This window comes from Malus domestica, chromosome 06, assembly GCF_042453785.1.
Source record: "Malus domestica chromosome 06, GDT2T_hap1".
Lineage (NCBI taxonomy): Eukaryota > Viridiplantae > Streptophyta > Magnoliopsida > Rosales > Rosaceae > Malus > Malus domestica.
Window position 1 is genome coordinate 7372040 of NC_091666.1, and position 21517 is coordinate 7393556.

Consider the following 21517-nt stretch of genomic DNA (forward strand, 5'->3'; position numbering starts at 1 on the left):
GCCTTGGTGGTCCTCCAGTAATTGCGGGCACGGGCTTACCAAGCTCGCAGATAAAATCTGACGCCAGAAATTGGTAGAGAATGAGGCTAGAAAGGCTAGAGAAATGGCGTTTGAAGCAAGACAAATTGGCCCATGAGGGTCTGTAGCTTATGGGGCAATGAATGTTGTCCTCTATGAACTTCATGAGCATGAGGGCTCTCTGCTTGAGGCCAATGTGCCCCCTGGCATTAATCAAGGCTTTGATTTAAACCAAGCTCCTCTTGCAGTAGCTGGCACGGACACTGCGAAGCTGGGAAAGGGGGAGATGGCAGGTGAGAAGGAAAGTGGGGCGGGCGAACCTACAGTTAGCAAGGAAGTGGAGGATGATCCTTTTGAACTGGACCCTATCGTTGAAGCTGGTTCGATTGAATTCAAAAGGAAAAAGCGATCGTACCAGGAGGCGGTACAAATGGATTGCACTCAAGCTGTGGAGGCAATAGCAACCAAACCAAGGAAGAGCTTATTTCTCGCGGCGGATGAGACCAGCCACAAGGGGTCTCCCAAATCCCAATGAAGATAATTACGTGGAACTGTCAGGGTATTAGGGGTGACCTGACAGTTGACAATTTGTTGGAGCAAAATAGACTCCACACCCCCGACATAGTGATCCTGCTTGAAACAAAAAATAAAAGTAGCCGCTATGGGTATCTAAAGAATAGACTTGGTATGGATTTTCTGCACGCAGTAGAGCCTAAAGGAATTGGAGGGGGGCTTTGTGTTTTCTGGAAGGTTGGCTCGAAGGTCCTTCTGGTGAAATCTGCGGACCATATGATCGAAGTTAAGGTGTGGGACGAAGAACATGAGTGTTACTGGAGATTATTTGGCATCTATGCTAGCACGGACGAAAAGAAGAGGCGTGACCAATGGAGAACGTTAGGCAATCGGATTGGGAGGGAAAGGGACCTCTGCCTCCTTATTAGGGATTTTAATGACATTTTGTGCAATGGCAAAAAAGATGGTGGTAACCACAGGTCCGCTGCTAGCATGAGGGACTTCAGAGAGTTTGTTGCCAATAATGAACTGCTGGACTTGGGCTATGAAGGGTATCCGTTTACCTGGAGAAATAAAAGGGATTCTCAACCTATCCAACAGAGACTCGATCGAGGCTTCGCTAGTCTGGAATGGCACGACCTGTACCCGGACACCAAAATCCTTCATGTTGCGTTGGAAGGCTTTGACCATTCTCTCCTGCTGCTTACCACTAAGAAGTCTGAGGAGTGGAGGGGACGGAGATTCACGTATGATGCTAGATGGAGTAAATCCGACGACTGCCGCAACCTGGTAGCTAGGGATTGGGCGGGCAACGTTAGGGGCTCTCACGCCTTCTGGCTTACTGAGAAGTTAAAGGCTGTCAGCCGGAGCCTCAAAAGATGTTATAGGGAGAATGGAAGAAACACCAAAAAAAAAAAATTAACATGTTGAAAGGTGAGTTGAGGGAAGCCTATCAATCTGATCACTTTGCCTCGGATGAGGTTTATTTTAGGGAGAGACTTCTGCGGGAAGCGCTTAAGGGGGAGGAGACCTACTGGCGGGCCAAGTCTAGGGTCCAGTGGCTAAACGATGGCGATAAGAATACAAAATTTTTTCATGCACAAACGATGAAGCGCCGAAGATCAAATAAGATAAAGGGTCTGGAAGATTCGCAGGGGGTCTGGCGCTCGGATGCAGATGGGATTTGTTCGACTACGGTGAACTACTTCAGTGATCTGATGCGTAAAATATAAGCAGACAAATTAAACCCTCTTTTTATCAATTGTAGTAAAGTATGTAAGTAGGGATCGTTCTAGGCCGGGGATTAGGAGGGATTGCTAAATCACTTGAAAACTGACTCAAATACGTAAAAACAAGTTTAAAACACTAAACTAGACTCAAAGAATGCAAAACTAAACTTTAAAACACCACAACAAACCAAAAGACTCAAAACAGCAAACAAACACTCAAAACTGTCTTAAAAACACTTTCTAGGCAGTTTTGAACACTAAGGAAGAATTTGGACGAAAATTGGTTTTAACTTGACTCAAGACACTTAAAAACACAAACTAAATTGATTTCTAACTAATATGACACTTGAAAATAAAGGGGGGTTTGGTTTTGACGAATTTGAAAACAAAACAAAACTTTGTAAACTAAAACAGATTTTAAAACGAATTGGGTTGAATTGAATGGATGGAAGGCTAGCTAAGGGGTTCATCTCCACACATGTCACACTTGCATATAAAACGATTTCCAGTTGCTTTTCGATAAGTTATGAACCTCGACACTCCAAGTTAATTAGGTCCGCTTAAATTAACCTTCAGATTTCCCTAGAATCATTGAATTGGATGAATATGCATCGCAAACAAATTATTCCTAACAAGTTCTTTATATGAACAGCATGATAAAGACACAAGTTAGAATCATTACGTTCTTTGGAAATCATAAGCATCGACAAGGCATTTGTAACTATGAAAAGCATGATACTCTTGCCAGGAATCTACTTAACACGATCGTGACTAGCGACCTTCACTACTTGCGAATATAAATTCATAACGATTAGGTGAAACAAACTTATATCCTAGCACCAAATTCAAGCATGCAAATTAAGCGTGCACTCTCAATCAACATACAAGAATAAGTTCTAAATCAAACGATTAAGCAAATTGTATTCACAACTTATGAATCACAACTGGATGTAATCAAATCATATAGCAAGCATAAACATGGTTTTGAATCCCCCCCTAGCCAAGGGGGGTTTAGTTCCTCATACTTGCAAAACAAAGATACATAAAATTAGACATTGAAATCAAAGATAGAAAACACCTAGAAACGCTCCAACACTCCCAAGGCTTGGGCTTAGGCACGGCACAAGATGTTCCTTCTCCTTCCTTACTTGCAAGTTGCGGCACTAGAGGTTTTGGACGGTTTTGGGTGGTTTTTATGGTGTAGAATGGATGGGGAATGGTATGGAAAGGTTTAGGATTGATGGGTGGTGTGGCTAGGGGTGGTTTTTGGCTGAAATTAGAGAGAATGGTGGTGGGAAATTTCGGCCAAAGCAAAGAGAAAATCTGTTATGACTTTGATGAATATGGAAGGTGGTATTTATAGGCTTGAGATAGGACCACTCCATTTCCTTTGCATGTGAGCTTGTGTGGGTGTGTGTTGGCATGTTTCCCCTTTACATTTACACACACATGCTTCATCATTTCAACCACAAAACACACACATTTTCTGCCATGTTTTTCCCTTTACATTTACACACACATGCTTCATCATTTCAACCACAAAACACACACAATTCCTTCCACTTTGCCGTGAGTTTTGTATGTGTATGCTTCAATGCTCTTCTCTTTGCCATGTGTTTGCTTTCTTTGCCATGTGTTTGCTTTCTTTGCCATGTGTTTGCTGCCATGTTTTCTCCTTTACATTTACACACACATGCTTCATCATTTCAATCACAAAACACACACAATTCCTTCACCTTTGCCATGAGTTTTATCTTCACTTTGCATGTGGGCTTCTTTGCATGTGTTTTCTCCCTCTCTTGCCTTGAGTTTGCATGTGGGCTTCTTTGCATGTGTTTATCCTTGCAATTACACACACACACTTGCACACACATATGCCCAAAACGTCCATCCTCATGCATGCAATCCATTTGAGCCCAATATTGATCCAACATGCACCAAAATGCATTTTTCTTGCCAAGGTTGTTCTTAAGGCCTACAAACAAATGAAAATGGCTTTAAACACTAAAATAACTATGGAAACACAACGTAAACGCACGAGAACAAGCCAATTAAGTTGCATAAAAATGCTCCTATCAAATTCCCCCACACTTAGCTTTTGCTAGTCCTCGAGCAAAACAAAGAAATAAAATGAAACAAAACAAATAAAACACAACCTAAACCTTCCAACATTTGCCTCAGGGATTTCCAATGCACATGACATGCTAAAAATCATTATCCCCACAGATTTGAGTCATCTTCACACTTAAGCACGTACTTAATCATAGTCACCACTTACTAGTTCACAATTAATCGATTAAAACAATGTTTTTGATGTAGTAACATGCCTTAGAGAATTTACTCAAGTCCTTGCAAAGTATGCAATCAATTTTCACTCAGATTTTCTAACTACACACCCTATACTAGTTATATGTGAGAAGATTGATGTAGATATGAAAATGAACGCTCACATATATGTATCACAAAGAAAGCAATTTCTGGAGTTAATAAGCATGTTTAGATATGATCTCATGAATGGAATGCTACTACTTAGATGCGAGAACCAATGACACCATATGCTCATATCAATTTCAAACTCCACATATTGAAACGCATGACACTCAAGATGAAGTTAAGGGTTGTAACGGGGCTTGGGGTGATGGCTAACAAATGAAGGATAAGGATAACAATCGTTCTTAAAGCAATAGCAAGCAAAGTAATGAAATTAAACTTAGAATTCACTTAGAGTGCAGAAATCAGCCTTTAGACACGAAGGGAAAATTCAAACAATATTTAGGGCCGAATTCTATGTTTTGGACCCTTTCTTCAACAAGCAGCACTTTAATACTCTTTTTCACATATTTTTCAACTCCCTTTTTTTTTCTTTTTTTTTTTTCAACTCTTCTTTTCTTTTCAACAAGCATAATAACTCACACTCCCCCCACACTTGTTTTCTGCCATACATTAATCAAAAGAAATTCAATTTGAATCATGCTTTACTATGCTTCAAGAACAAAGGTATGGATGGTCCTAAACTAGGCTAGGTAAGGATAATGTGGTTTAACAAAGAATGTAGGCTATCAAGGCTCAATGGGGTTAACTTAAACATATAACGATATGGGATACATGGCAGTTTGGCTTTGGTGGTGGTAACTACACAACTTCATCTTGAATATGTGTTATGCAAATCAATATCATGCTTTGAATGAAATGGGCATGAGTTCTAGCATTTGGAACTAAATGATGAAACGCCTTCTAAGTAGTAACCAAGCAAAGAAAAATGAGATCATGCAACGACTTTAGAAAACAATAATGCACAGATTATCAACTATCCAAATAAAGTTTAGGCTCAAGTCTCACAAGGTTGTAGCGTTAGTTTGAGTTCTTTCCTTCAAGCATGTTACAAAAAATAATTTTTTCTTTTATGATTACATGTGATTTCATAAGTTATAACCACAACCACGCATAAATAAAGAGTAAATCAAACTTTCATCCATGTTTATAACTTTCTTTAACAGTCATGCAATTACAAACCGAATCCTCATCATTGTGTTGAAAGGTACCCTAAGACACAAATAAGCACACAAAAACAACTCTTTTTGGAATTTTCAAAAACAATTTTTCAAATTTTTATGAATTTTCGGAGTTTTATGTCAAAACACACTAAAACACTCCAAAACAGCTTAAAAATACTTAAAACAACAAGGAACAACACTAGAAGTAATGGGTGATAAATTTCTACGAATTTCATGCAAAACAATAACAATGGTTACCCCCCCATACTTAAATCAAACATTGTCCTCAATGTTTCAAGCATATACTCACACAAAAAACAAACAAATAATAAAGACAAATAAACATGACAAATATGGCAAAGTAAAAACCAGACAGAGTAGAGTTTAAGAACGCAAATCTGGTTTTGGAGATAGTTGATCTTGTTGACTTTCCACAGCTTTGATCTTGAACTGGATTGGAATTGTACGGCGAAGCTTTTCTCTTTGGCGATGTTGCAATTCCTTATTTGTTCTCCAAGCAGATGTGGCAACTTCTCTAGTTCTTCATCTCAGACTCCTTCCGCTAGGATGATTGAGCAAGCTGCATTCTTCTCTGCTTGTTTCTTCTGCACGACGGGCAGGCACGAGGGAGAGGTGTTGGTCTGTTTCTTTCTTCAATCTTTCCAAGTGCCCACCTCTTGCTTTCTTTCTCCTTGTCCCTAGTTGAGGATGAATCAGCACGTTGTCTCCACATGCTTCGAGGTATCATCTTCACTTCCCTTATAAGTGAGAGACAAAGAGAAAGCATAAGATGATGAGTACTCAAGAGCAAGAGCTGGCTGGAGAAAGGACAGGGAGAAAGCATGATATGAGATACTCTTGCTCTCAACCCTTATGATATGAAATACTTGTGCTCTGGATGGGTTGTTTGCAGGGGTATCCCAGGGGATGAAAAATACAGAGTGACTCGAGAGGGTTTGTTGGAAAGCCATTTCAGAGAGGATGAATGGTTAAGTGAGGCTGAAAGTTGGGTGAGACTGCTTCACTTTGAAGTTCAACATTTATAGAATTTTCTTAATGGCTGGGAAGGCATTGTTCCATTACTCGTGTCGGCAAGCCTGGGATAATTTAACAGTAGTTTCCACGTGCATTCCGCTTCTCCAAAAAATTTCGACAGATTGCGCGTGATTTACGCAACGCAGATGTGCAAATTGACAGATGCTGACACGTCTCGATAAAGCAGAGGTCTCTTTAATATTCGGAATTTACGCTTCGAGTTCTGAGCTTCGTTGAGGGCAGAGATTGCATGTGACAAGTGCTGACGAGGCTGAGAGAGACAGATGGTTGGAATCGGTGCTTCGACAGACTGCCCGTGATTTTCGCAAAGCTGAGTTGCGTGTGATGGGTGCTGACGAGGCTGAGACAGTTGACGCTCTTCGGTATCTAGAATTGGTGGTTTGTGAGCAAGCCCAACTTTTGAGAAAGCTGGCGCCTCTTCGATCTCCGAATGGCTTCTTCGATTTCTGAGCTCACCTCTTCGATCTCTGAAATCCCATCGCGTGCTGATTTTATAGAGGTATGCAGGACGTTCAAAGCACTCTTGAATTTCTGCCTGTAAAAACTCCCGTTTTGCACTTTTACGATCTTCACTTGTCCGATCTCCTCTTTCTTTAACACCTCTTGAAAAATGTCTGGCCCTTCCGACCGTCGTTTTGACTTGAACCTTAGTGAAGGAGCAGCCCCTCATTCTCCAGACAACATATGGCGTCCGTCCTTCATATCCCCTACTGGTCCTCTTACCGTTGGGGATTCGGTGATGAAAAATGACATGACCGCTGCGGTGGTGGCCCGGAACCTTGTCACCCCTAGAGATAACAGACTGCTCGCTAGACGGTCTGATGAATTGGCGGTTAAGGAGTCTCTGGCTCTTAGCGTGCAGTGTGCGGGTTCTGTGTCCAACATGGCCCAACGCCTATTTGCTCGAACCCGTCACGTTGAATCGTTGGTGGCTGAAATACAAAGGCTCAAAGAGGAGATTAGAGGACTCAAGCATGAAAATAAACAATTGCACAAGCTTGCACACAATTATGCCACAAACATGAAGAGGAAAATTGACCAGCTGCAGGAAAATGATGGTCAGATTTTACTTGATCACCGGAGGTTTGTGTGTTTGTTCCAACCGCATCTGCCTTCGTCTTCTGGGGCGGCACCACGTAGTGAAGCTCCAACTGATCAACCTCTGATACCTCCTCCTTCCGTGGCCCCACCGACTGCTGAGACTCCGCCGACTACTGCAACTCCGCCGACTACTGCGACCTCTCCCAAGCAGCCTTTGTGAAGGCTCCCTCTTGTATTATGCTATGTTTCTTTATTTCCCAGTTTGCTGTTCATTTCCACGAAGTTTAATGTTAAAATCCTTTGCATATTTGTTAATGTTTCAAAATAGAAAATCACAACAAAAAAATAATTAAACAAGTAATAAAATTGACAATCAAGCAGAATAAATGGGTTGCCTCCCTTAAAGCGCTTGCTTTAACGTCTTCCAGCTGGACGATGAACACAATTACTCCCCACTGGAGCCCACGGCATGCAAGGGAATGTCCTCCACAACATGCTCAACAAAGTTCTCATAGATTACATCCTTGAACGGAAATGGATAGTGATGTTTGTTGATGGGTGCGTTGTGTTGCCTAAGGTTCATGTTCATACACCCACCATCGGGGATTTGCTTGGGTACCTGCACCAAAGAAGGGAACCACCTATCAACTTTAATGGAAATTGGATTTGGATTAAGTGGCTTACCTATGTGTTGTGATGAAGTGGCAGCAATATGAACATTCTTCCCCATGGTGCGTTCGGCCAATTTGAGCATTTTGAGAGCAGTGGTCGTATGGTCCTTGTGCGCCACTCCAATTCCCTCGTCTTGCATGGTTCTTGATGCATCCTTTGTGCCTAGTGCTGAATGGTCCGGTCTTATCTTTTCTATTTTATCAATGGCACAACAAGAATGAACAACATTAGGAGTCTCAATGGATTCAGAAATTTTAAAACTAATCATGTCACCACCAAATGCCATAGTTACCAATCCTTTGGCCACATCAATCTTCGTTTGAGCCGTTTTCATGAATGGCCTTCCAAGGAGGATGGGCAATGAAGGGGCATGGTCTGATTCATCCATTTCGAGAACATAGAAATCCGCCGGAAAGATTAAATGATCAACCTGCACTAAAACATCTTCCAAAACTCCCTTTGGATAGGCGTTAGATCTATCGGCCAATTGTATGATTACACCATCATTTTTCAACGCTCCTAAATTCATAGATGCATAAATTGAGTATGGCATAACATTTATAGAAGCACCTAAATCTAACATGGCAGATTCAAAGCGAGTGTTTCCAATGATACAAGGAATTGTAAAACTACCCGGATCTTTGCATTTGAGGGGTAGTTTGCGTTGCAAGATGGCAGAGACATTCTCGCTTACATGTACCACTTCTTTCTCCCGGGCACGTTTCTTTGCTGTACAAAGCTTCTTTAAACACTTGGCATACTTCGGGATTTGCTTTATGGCATCAAGGAGGGGAATGTTGACATGCACCTTTCTAAATGTCTCTAGAACATCTTTTTCCTCCTCTTCATTCTTAGATTGCAAAAATCTGCTAGGAAAGGGAGCATTCGAAGGAAAAACATTAGTAGGAACTGAATTTAACACATTCTTACCCTTATTGGACATATTTGAAGGTTTATGAGCCATGGACACTTGCGGCATAGGTGTGTCCACCTTTGCCGTATGTGAGCTTGATTCCTCCTCTTCCATTTGCAACATTTCATCCTCTTTGTGACCTGTTTTTGATGAAGAACCTGCTCCAACCTCCTTACCACTTCTTAGGGTGATTGCTTTGGCTGATTCAAACCCTCCCTTTGGATTTGGAATGGTAGAACTAGGAAGCTTTCCTTGGTCTCTAATCTGCCCAACAACTTCGGCAATCTGCCCCATTTGTATCTCTAGTTGGTCCACCCTTTTGTTTTGATTTTCTTGCTCCTGAGTCAAAGTGGTTAGTAACTTAACAAGTGTGTCATTATCCAAAGCATTACCTGAAGTAGTTTGGGCAGGTTGTGGTTGGATTTGAGGGGGTGCGTATGGTTTGGTGTAGAAGCCCGGGGGTTATTGCCTAAAGCCTCCTTGTGGTTGGGCTTGTTGTGGCTCTCTCCATTTGAAGTTTGGATGGTCTCTCCACCCCGGATTATACGTGTTGGAATATGGATCATGTCTTGGCTGATTTTGGCTTTGAAAACCAATGGCATTAGCGCTCTCCCATCCACCATTCTCAATGAGTTGAGGAGACTTTTCGGATACATGTCCTTGGATAGAACATACGCCACACACCATGGGTCCTTGAATCTTCATTCCCTCGGCCATCTGTGAAACAAGAGAAGTAAGATTAGCTAACTGAGATTGAATATTGGAAGTGGAACTTACCTCATGCACTTGTTGCCGTGGGGGTCCTCTTTGGCCTACACCCTCGTATTGTTGAGCGTTCAATGCTCGATTAGCAATCAAGATTTTTGTAGCCATAGGCGTTTTGTCTACCAATGCTCCACCCGCCGAGGCATCGAGCATTTGACGTTCTAGTGGTAAGAGCCCTTCGTAGAAGTATTGCAAAAGCAATTCCTCCTTCATCTGATGCTGTGGACAAGAAGCAACAAGTGATTTAAATCGTTCATAATATGTAGGAAAAGACTCACCTTCATCTTGTTGAATTCCACTTATTTTTTTACGAAGAAGAATGATGCGAGAAGTTGGGAAAAACGTCTCCAGAAACGCCCTCTTCATACTCTCCCAAGATGTAACTGTACCGGGAGCCAACTCGTATAACCAATCCTTGGCTTTGTCCATTAAAGAGAATGGAAAAGCCTTCATCTTTAAAATGTTTGTTCTGATCCTCCATGGACAGCCCATGGAACTTTGGAATGTGGTGGAGCAAACTTGACTTTAACTCGAACTCTTCAGTTTTACCTTGAGCAGCCATGGGATATTGGATACACAATGGTGCGGCATTATCCAAACCCGAGACGGCAAGCTCCTTGAGTGTTCGGTTGTCCATGGCCATGTCTTGCACTACTTCTCCCACTTGTGCCGTGGGTATCTCCTCCTCTTTTGGAACTTGTTCTTCAAGGTTAGGTTCCAGGCTAAGTGGGTTGGACTCTTGTTGGTTCCTTCTTCATCTAAAAGTTCTCTCAAAATCGTCGTCAAAGTCACGGATGTGCTTATGAATAGGTTGAGAACTTCGAGTCATAAACCACCTAAAACAAGAAAACAAGTCAAGTCATCAACTAGGAACAAAAATACATGAAAATAAACAAAAAGAAATAACAAGGGATTAGCAAAATTGCTAATCCCCGGCAACGGCGCCAAAATTTGATGCGTAAAATATAAGCAGACAAATTAAACCCTCTTTTTATCAATTGTAGTAAAGTATGTAAGTAGGGATCGTTCTAGGCCGGGGATTTGGAGGGATTGCTAAATCACTTGAAAACTGACTCAAATACGTAAAAACAAGTTTAAAACACTAAACTAGACTCAAAGAATGCAAAACTAAACTTTAAAACACCACAACAAACCAAAAGACTCAAAACAGCAAACAAACACTCAAAACTGTCTTAAAAACACTTTCTAGGCAATTTTGAACACTAAGGAAGAATTTGGACGAAAATTGGTTTTAACTTGACTCAAGACACTTAAAAACACAAACTAAATTGATTTCTAACTAATATGACACTTGAAAATAAAAGGGGGGTTCGGTTTTGACGAATTTGAAAACAAAACAAAACTTTGTAAACTAAAACAGATTTTAAAACGAATTGGGTTGAATTGAATGGATGGAAGGCTAGCTAAGGGGTTCATCTCCACACATGTCACACTTGCATATAAAACGATTTCCAGTTGCTTTTCGATAAGTTATGAACCTCGACACTCCAAGTTAATTAGGTCCGCTTAAATTAACCTTCAGATTTCCCTAGAATCATTGAATTGGATGAATATGCATCGCAAACAAATTATTCCTAACAAGTTCTTTATATGAACAGCATGATAAAGACACAAGTTAGAATCATTACGTTCTTTGGAAATCATAAGCATCGACAAGGCATTTGTAACTATGAAAAGCATGATACTCTTGCCAGGAATCTACTTAACACGATCGTGACTAGCGACCTTCACTACTTGCGAATATAAATTCATAACGATTAGGTGAAACAAACTTATATCCTAGCACCAAATTCAAGCATGCAAATTAAGCGTGCACTCTCAATCAACATACAAGAATAAGTTCTAAATCAAACGGTTAAGCAAATTGTATTCACAACTTATGAATCACAACTGGATGTAATCAAATCATATAGCAAGCATAAACATGGTTTTGAATCCCCCCTAGCCAAGGGGGGTTTAGTTCCTCATACTTGCAAAACAAAGATACATAAAATTAGACATTGAAATCAAAGATAGAAAACACCTAGAAACGCTCCAACACTCCCAAGGCTTGGGCTTAGGCACGGCACAAGATGTTCCTTCTCCTTCCTTACTTGCAAGCTGCGGCACTAGAGGTTTTGGACGGTTTTGGGTGGTTTTTATGGTGTAGAATGGATGGAGAATGGTATGGAAAGGTTTAGGATTGATGGGTGGTGTGGCTAGGGGTGGTTTTTGGCTGAAATTAGAGAGAATGGTGGTGGGAAATTTCGGCCAAAGCAAGGAGAAAATCTGTTATGACTTTGATGAATATGGAAGGTGGTATTTATAGGCTTGAGATAGGACCACTCCATTTCCTTTGCATGTGAGCTTGTGTGGGTGTGTGTTGGCATGTTTCCCCTTTACATTTACACACACATGCTTCATCATTTCAACCACAAAACACACACATTTTCTGCCATGTTTTTCCCTTTACATTTACACACACATGCTTCATCATTGCAACCATAAAACACACACAATTCCTTCCACTTTGCCGTGAGTTTTGTATGTGTATGCTTCAATGCTCTTCTCTTTACCATGTGTTTGCTTTCTTTGCCATGTGTTTGCTGCCATGTTTTCTCCTTTACATTTACACACACATGCTTCATCATTTCAATCACAAAACACACACAATTCCTTCACCTTTGCCATGAGTTTTGTCTTCACTTTGCATGTGGGCTTCTTTGCATGTGTTTTCTCCCTCTCTTGCCTTGAGTTTACATGTGGGCTTCTTTGCATGTGTTTATCCTTGCAATTACACACACACACACTTGCACACACATATGCCCAAAACGTCCATCCTCATGCATGCAATCCATTTGAGCCCAATATTGATCCAACATGCACCAAAATGCATTTTTCTTGCCAAGGTTGTTATTAAGGCCTACAAACAAATGAAAATGGCTTTAAACACTAAAATAACTATGGAAACACAACGTAAACGCACGAGAACAAGCCAATTAAGTTGCATAAAAATGCTCCTATCATGATCTCTTCCAGTCTAGTAACCCGACTCAAATTGGAGGAATTACTAGCAGTGTGCAGACAAGGGTGTCCCACGAAGACAACCTTCTGCTGACTGCTTCGGTCACTAAGGTAGAAATTCAGGAGGCGGCTTTCCAAATCCCTCCCACGAAGGCCTCAGGGCCGGATGGGTTCTCTGGGAGCTTTTACCAGGATCATTGGGAGGTGGTGGGCGCGGATGTCATTAGTACTGTTAAAGCCTTCTGGATGTCGGGCAAGCTCCTAAAGAAACTAAACCACACTAACCTAGTTCTTATTCCTAAAGTTGCCTGCCCAAAAAACATGACGCAATACCATCCTATTGCTTTATGTAATGTCATTTATAAGGTTCTTGCTAAGGTGCTCACCAATAGACTGAAACGGGTCATGCCTAAAGTGATTAGTGACAACCAGTCGGCCTTCGTAGCGGGGAAGCATATTCAAGATAATATTTTGGTTGTTCACGAGATCCTTCACTCTCTTATGCACTAGACTAAAGAGGACCGGGCGGGCATGGTCTTAAAGCTGGATATGGCTAAAGCCTACGACCGGATCGAGTAGGGATTTTTACTCATCATGATGGCCAAGTTGGGTTTTGATCCTGTTTTTTGTAGCTGGATTAAGGAATATGTCTCCTCTGCCTCATACAGCATTCTGATGAACGGGACACCTAAAGGCTACATTCTGCCGCAAAGAGGGTTGAGACAAGGAGACCCATTGTCCCCTTACCTCTTTCTTTTGTGCACTGAAGGGCTCTCTGCCCTCATCAGGGAGGGATTGGAAAGGGGCGCCCTTCACGGCGTAAATGTGACCTCGAATGGAATGCCTATTACACATCTATTATTTGCGGACGATTCTGTATTATTTTGTGAAGCAACCGTGGAGGAAGTGTGGGGGGTGAGGGATATTTTGAACTCCTATGTTGTGGGTTCAGGTCAGGAAATCAACATGCTCAAAAGCTCCATTTTTTATGGTTCGAAAGTCAAAAAACGAGATAAGAAGGGCATCGAACGTACTCTAAACATCCAAAGCAAAGCGGGGTTTGGGAAATACCTGGGGCTCCAAGCTGATTTTGGGCACTCGAAAAAGGTGGTTTTCAATGACGTCCGGGAGAGGATTGAATCAAGGATGACGGGATTGAAGGGAAAATTATGAGATTCTAGAATGGGATTTCATAATGACTATCATGCATATACAAATCAAAATTTAATATACGAAAGCAGCGGAAGCATTTATAACATATTATCAAAGCTATAGTCATGCAAATCCCCTTCAAGGTTCATAGGTTTATATATAATGCATCAAAACAATTTTTAGAATCAAGAACAAAGTGAAGGTTAGTCTTATACCTCTTGATCTAGACTTAAGACCAAGGATAGACCACCTCCAAGGCCTTTGCTCCTTGAAATCCTTGAGCCTAGCTTCCCTCCTTGCCTCCTCCACTTTGTTACAATGAGTGCTCCTAGGTTCTCTTCAAGTTCCCAAAGTAGGAAACCTCTAAAGATCCTCACCCACTAGTGTAGTGAGAAGGATGAAGGAATAACCAAAAGGGTGTAAGAGATGTTAGTAAAAACCCCCCTTTGGTGGCCGGCCTTTGTGGTTCAAGATGGCTATTTTCTTTTGCCTCTTTTGTTGTTCAAAACTCACAAAAACCTTAATGAACAATATCTTATAAAGTTGCTTATATAGACAAAAAGAAAACCTAGTCAACACTTGACTAAATATCTCTCCAAAACCCACATAATATGGCCGGCCCTCTTGTGTTGTTTTTGGGCTTTGGGCTTTTATTATTTCAAGTCATCCAATGCTTGAATAAAAGCCCAATGGGTTTAGGCTCAATGGGCCTAATTAAACCCGAACGTTTCTTTAAGCCCAAAACGATCTTTATCGCTTTTATGATTTCTTTAGACTTTTCTAAATTAATCACAACACATAATTAATCAAATTAATTGTTTCCATCATCCATTAATTACTCACTACAATAGTGTATTGGTGAACAACCTTTTAGGTTCTAATTAGCAAGGCAGTGAGGTGATTGGCATTAATCCAATTGCTTATATTTAATTCAATCACTTAGTGAATTAAAACCTCATTTTAATTCACCTTTCTTCTTTGACGACTACATCTAATCATCTAGAAGAACTCACAAGCTATGAGTGACATCTAACCATATGTCATAGCTACCCAAGCTAATGTAGAAGTTTATTCGGAGAACCTAGTCAGTTGGAATTACAATGTAATTCAATCCTTCTCTAATACAATACTCTCAATCACATCATTAGGGTATGGATATATCATGTCAAACCCCTAATGTGATTATTCCTTCTTATATGATCCAATTGAGTCGTTTAGGAACGCTTTCCTTTATTACGCTCGATACTTCGGCCGAAGATTCCCGAATCATATCTTAGAGTATTCTTCCTCTCTTATCGAGGATTAGAGATTCCTTGTTGCGCATACACTTGCCTTCATGACTAAGTGGCTTAACCCCAATTATGCCGTGGACACCCTCGAATGGGGAGACTTTGACATAATCAAAGATTAAGTACTTAACCACAAGACAACGACGATGCCTCAGGTCTAAGGATTACTTACATCTTTCCAACCATTAGAGTTACTTGCTTGACATGTGAGTAGACCTCCATGCAAGTACTCCCGTTCGATTGTGTTCAGTGAACTCATTCCCTTAATGAGCACCTACATACTTGTCTTAGTGTCACAACACGAATGGGATGAGACTTTCCATCTTTCCAATTGAAGCAGACATAGTATGTACCGGTCTACGCATTGTCAGTATCCCTCCGACAATCCAATGACCAAGAACCTTTTTGGACATCTGTTTATGTGAAGAAGGTCTCTGTAGTCTAACATCATTAGATTACTTCTTCAATCGATCCATTGTCCATGGATTCACTATTCAGGACATATTTCGTTTATTGAGATAGTCCTAATTAGTATCTTTGCCATTTGATGTATAAGAATCATTCATACATCGATTCATTTGTCCTGAAAGATTTCTTCCAAAGATTGACTTTCAGGGCATATTTCCAACAGGGATGGGCTGAACAGTTTCTAAGCCCAGCAGGTAAAGAAATCCTTATAAAAGCCGTGGCTACGGCTATGCCAAATCATGCTATGAGTTGCTTCAAGCTGCCAATTGAAGTATGTAGGGACATTGAGAAGGCTATTCGCAGCTATTGGTGGAGGGGAAGCGGGGCTAGCAGGGGGGTCCATTGGACTTCCTGGGACCGTCTTATGCAGAAGAAAAGCCTGGGGGGACTGGGGTTTAAAGACTTTCAAGGTTTTAATATGGCTTTCCTAGGCAAGATTGGGTGGCGCCTAATCATTTACCCGGATTCCTTGCTTGCAAAGGTGAGGAGAGATAAGTACTATCCTGAGAAAACCTTTAGGGAGGCAACCATCGGCCGGGGATCTTCTTGGGGATGGAAAGGAATTCTCGACGCTCGGAAGGTGCTTGATAAGGGGCTGATTTAGAGGGTGGGAAACGGTGAAACTATCATAATTAGGGAGGATCCCTGGTACCCCATGTCGTCTACCTTTTACATCAGGCCTGCGGTGAACTTAGATGCTCTGTATGTTCGTGATTTAATTAACCAGGAATCCAAGACCTGGAAAGTTGATTTGATTAGTGCTTGCTTCAGCTCTGAGGAGGCGAACACTATACTCAGTATCCCGATTAGTAAGATTGGATCCTGTGACAGGATGGGCTGGTTCCACACTGCGAATGGGGTTTACTCGGTGAAATCGGGGTATGGAATTGCTATGGAACTCATGGAGAGTGGAGGGCTCGGGAAGAATGGACGAGGGGCTACCAGCGACAAAACCAAACATAACAAGATTTGGAATGCGATTTGGAGCCTGGATGTTCCCAGGAAGATGAGATTTTTTATTTGGAAATGCTGCAATCACGCGCTGGCTGTTCGGAGAAACCTCAAACGGCGGCATACGCGGGTTGACAACATCTGTGGGGTGTTTGGAATGGTGGATGAAACTGAGAATCATATTTTTTTCAGATGCGAAACGAGCCATCTTTTCTGGTTTTGCTCCCCACTTCAGATCAACTCCTTTGATCTAGAGGGAACTGACTTCCTACAAAGCTGGGTAAATTTTTGCAATCGGGTTGCTGATCTAGCTGACAAGAACGAGCTTCTGCAAGAGTTCGTCTTTGGCCTGTGGAGATTATGGAAGAACCGGAATGATGCTATCTTCAGGGGGAGCTTCCTTCCGCCGACTGAGATTCTTGAGGTTTGGAAACAGAATGTTGCTGAATACCGAAATGCGAACGAAATGGTGGTCCAGGGCTCTCAGACTCCGGCGTATAATGGGGACGTGGGGGAGGAAAGGAGACGGGTTTGTTGGAAGAAACCTTGTTTTGCGATGATTAAAGTGACCACAGATGTTGCGTGGTGCAAGGATTCGCAGAGGGCGGGGCTGGGTTGGGTGGCCCGGGACTTTGCTGAGGTGCTGCAGGGGGCTGGTGGAACGGGTGCTATGAGATTTCACTTTGCTGCGGCAGCGGAAGCGACTGCAATTCGGGGGGCCTTGGAATTTTGTCTGTTTCAGGGTTTTGTTAACGTTTTTGTTGAATCTGACGCTAGGGCTATTGTCCTCATGATTAGAAATGAGCTAACTCAGGACTTTAGGATTGGTTGTTTGCTTGGCGACATTGAAAATCTAGCACGTAGGATGCAGGCTGTGTCTTTCGTCTTCGCGCCTAGAGAGAGCAATATTGCTGCTCACTCGGTGGCCAAGTTTGTTTTTAAGGAGGGTAGGGAGTTCGTTTGGGATTGTATTGGGCCAGAATTTTTGTTTAACACCCTAGCCAATGATGCTAACCTTTCTCTTCGAATTTAATATATCTGATTTGCCTTTGAAAAAAAAAATAGAACTTTGTGCATTCATAGCAGACAAATGAGAAAAAGGAACTTGAGGGACGCTCGGAGGGAATGAAGTAAATGACACTGGAGATTGAAAATGAGGTACAGAGGAATACATGGATACTTCATTCTGAGGAGTAAACCCTTGATAGGCATAGTTAGCAGTCAAAGAGAGAGGTGGCTGATTTCCTTGATAAGCATAGTTTGCTCTATGTTTACAATTAAGTGCAATATGACCCCTTTTGCCACAAATCTGACACTTTTGAACACCCTGACCATTTCCAGTATCATGTCTATAGAGACAGGTAACAGCTCTTTCGAGAACAAATCTGACACTCTGGAATCTGCTCATATCTGTTAGAAGTATTCCCAGACCAAGATTGCCAAGGAGTACCATACCTTGAATTATTGAACCGAGGTTTGTAGCCACCATTACCCCTTGGTCAAAAAATGTTAGAATGATAAGATCGCCCTCCATTATTACCATTAGCACTGGATGAAAAAGCATTAGTACCATTAAACTGATAACTTGGATAACCACCATTATTATGTGAAAAACCAATGTCATTAGAGCCATCACCAAAATTAGATGATCCTTGAGAAAAGGAACCAGAGTTGCTCGAAAATGAAAAGGATCCACTAGTGTTAGAAGTACCAGTGGAAGAATTTGTATTGACATACATAGCAGCCATACTCTGGACCAAAGAATGTACCCGGGACTCAATAGTCTTCTCAGTACCAATCAACTGTGCTCGAAACTCTTTCAAGGTAATTGGAGTATCTCTAGCTAAAATGACAGTACAAATCGTATCATAATCAGGAGGTAAACCACTAAGAGCAACAATGATAAGATCATTATCAGATACCTTTTCCCCTACAGCCTGCAACTAATCCTTAATTCTTTTCAACCATAACAAATACTTATCAATAGTATCCCCACCTTTCTGTAAAGTGTGAAGCTCAGCCTTCAAGTGATTTACACTTGCGCTAGAAACAGATAGATAGCGATCTTGCAAAGCTGTCCAGGCTTCTCTTGAAGTTTTGCATCCAACAACATGTTTTATAGCATCATCACTTAACGTTGCAAGTAAAAGACTCAACAAGGCCATATCAGTTCTAATCCATGCCTTATAAGCAGCACTAATCTCTATTGTAACACCCATCTCAGTAGTAAGAACAAATTTAGGAGGACATACCGATTCACTAGTGAAATGATCAAACAAGTCATATCCATGTAAAACAGACGTAAACTAGAAATTCCACTTTATGAAATTATCATCAGTAAGCTTTATAGTAAGCATACCCAGCAAACTTTCAATCTTCACCGAATTCGACATGATTATACACAACAACAATCTTGAATACCCAACAAGAGAAATAGATGCACAATATTGACAATCTTATGTCGGCAAGAAACAAACCCAGATGATAAATTTCAAGAAAACCCAACTTCAATCGATATATTCTTTAGAAATTATCAAATTCGCTAATCAAGAAAATCAAGAACTTCAAGAATTAACTAATTCATCAACACAATCGGCATCGGCCTTCAAATTCACAACACAGTTACGAGAAAACATTTAACACCTTTGGCATCGGCCTTGAGGCAATTCATCAACAAATTCTTCACATAATAGTCTTGTATAGCATCGGCCTTCAAAATTCCCCAAAAAAATTCCAACTTCAGCAACTAACTAGAGATTTAGAGAGAGATCACCTTAGCAGCAATCGGAACGACAGAAAATGAAACCAGGAGCACCGCGCGAGCAAAACCTGCTCTTGATACCATCTTAACACATTGAAGAAACAGAAAACAATTCACAAATCTTGTGAAGAAGATGAAAAGTTTATAGACAAAAGCTATGAATCTCAAAGTATTTCTTATTTCTCTCTGCAATTATGTTTTTCACTACATCACAAATACATCCAGAAATTAGATCCTTTTAAACCCTTCTAATACAATGACTTAAAGAGTAAGCTTGCAATCACATGTGCACAACACATGACATTTACAATCCTATCTAATACTATGTGCACAGCACATGTCATTTACAGTCATATCCAATATATTGAACAACTGAATTTCATGCCATGCGATATATACAACGCTCTCTAATGACTGACAAATAGTCTTGTTCATTTGATGAGGCAAAAAATATTGGGATTAGTAGCTAATTATCATTGAGATTTGAAATTTTCTGTTTATTTGTTTAAATATTATTGCTTCTGATACTTACAAATTGAATAAACAAGAAAATCCACTCAATCAAGCCGGATTTTTCTTATTTCCAAACCACAAAGCAGGAATTATAAGATGATTTGAGGAATAAAAACTTGTATCAGATGTGTGTTTTATTTGTTAAATACTTTTTGCATCCTTGAACTTTGTTCTTATGACAAACTTCTGAAGCCACTGACTACCTTTGCGCTTCTCGGCAGGGGACAAGAGAGTTGAGCCGTGATGGATGCCCTCGAGACTATTTGCAAGGAAGTTGTTGATCTGGTACATCACTACTACAAAATGACCAATAACTGGCGGTCCAAAAACTGACAAGAAAACATAAGCGATATTAATAGTTTATGTCGATTATAAGCGACAATAACTGTCTATGTCGGTTATAAGCAACATAGACAGTTTATGTCAGTTATAACCGACAGTAATTCCGACACCATATAAAGAGGGTGTCAGAAATACCTTATCCGCTAGTATATTATATAAAACCAACACCAACCATCGACACAATAAGCCACTTTTGTAGTAGTGCATGTTCTTCATCTATATACTTTTCGGTGTAAAACCAAGAAAGCCCAAATTCTTATGCTAATTATTGAGTTCATATTAAACTAGTCAGCAAGAGGATTTTACCTATCATATTAGAGGGTTTTTTAGACCAAATTGATTATGAAGGTTTAATTGATAATTTTGTAGCAAAGAATGCACGAAGAACCATCTTTAAGTGAAACTTCAGTGCTAGACTTTTTTAAGTTTTGTTTATTTGGTTTCTTAAGAGTGAACTTATTGTTGATTATTAGTAATATGGTTACTTTGTAGCTTTCTTAACATTTAATAATATTTAGAAACCGATAGTTAGTGAGTTTTAAAGTTTGTTTTAGTATTACTTATTAGCATCAATATTGTTCTTTTTTTTTTTTTTACAAAATCTTATAAGAAGGGCCCATTTTATGAATTTCACACAAGTCCCCCGAAATCTCAGAGACTGCCCTGCTTCCCCCAATGCCCAATTGTACATTCTACCTCTTCCCCCGATACCTGACATATACAAGATTTCATTATTTTATAATCAACCAATTTGTATACTCAATCCCTGTACCTGACGCTTGACATATACACGATTTATCATTTTAGATTCAAGGCATTCTTCATCCCTTGAATATCCTCACAACTCAAGCACTTTACACAACTCAACACAACTGAACTCTCTTTCTTGCTTTGCAATGCATATGTATATGTCATGTTCACATGGATATCAATAATCACATTTTCTTTAACAAGGCTGCGAGCTTCAACATAAATCAAATTAATTACTAACAAGAGTAATATAATTATAAATAAAATGAAGTGATTTGGACGTCGGGAAGTTGAGTTTCAACGAGTTGCAGGTTTGGCTAGATTATCGAGGGATTTTCTGGCGATTTCTGTTGGTTTTAGGGCTTTTGAAAGGTATGGTTGTGTTCTATTCGTCCTAATCTTCAATTTGGTTTAAGTTTTATGAAATTTAGTGGAAAATTGAGTGAGAAATGAAGGTTTTATTATTTTCCAGAAACCGACAACGCAGAGGTCACCAACGCTGGACTCCGGCGAGCTGAGGAAGACGAAGGAGCATATTCCGTCAAATCTGACAGAATATTCTAACG

General features: G+C 40.6%; 3 protein-coding genes across 3 annotated transcripts; all 3 read left to right on the top strand.

The window, feature by feature from the left end:
• The first annotated feature begins 549 nt into the window (after positions 1-549).
• On the top strand, positions 550-13898 carry LOC139196756 (uncharacterized). The gene is made up of 3 exons (XM_070823097.1): positions 550-1389; positions 12741-12973; positions 13358-13898. Exons 1-3 carry the CDS (start codon positions 550-552, stop codon positions 13896-13898), a joined length of 1614 nt encoding a protein of 537 aa, XP_070679198.1.
• A 1965-nt stretch (positions 13899-15863) lies between these two features.
• Positions 15864-16238, top strand: LOC139196757 (uncharacterized mitochondrial protein AtMg00310-like). Its single transcript, XM_070823098.1, has one exon. It carries the CDS (start codon positions 15864-15866, stop codon positions 16236-16238), a length of 375 nt encoding a protein of 124 aa, XP_070679199.1.
• Positions 16239-16289: 51 nt separating this feature from the next.
• On the top strand, positions 16290-17618 carry LOC139196758 (uncharacterized). Its single transcript, XM_070823099.1, has one exon. The coding sequence runs from the start codon at positions 16290-16292 to the stop codon at positions 17616-17618; it is 1329 nt and encodes a 442-aa protein (XP_070679200.1).
• The last annotated feature ends 3899 nt before the right edge of the window (positions 17619-21517 follow it).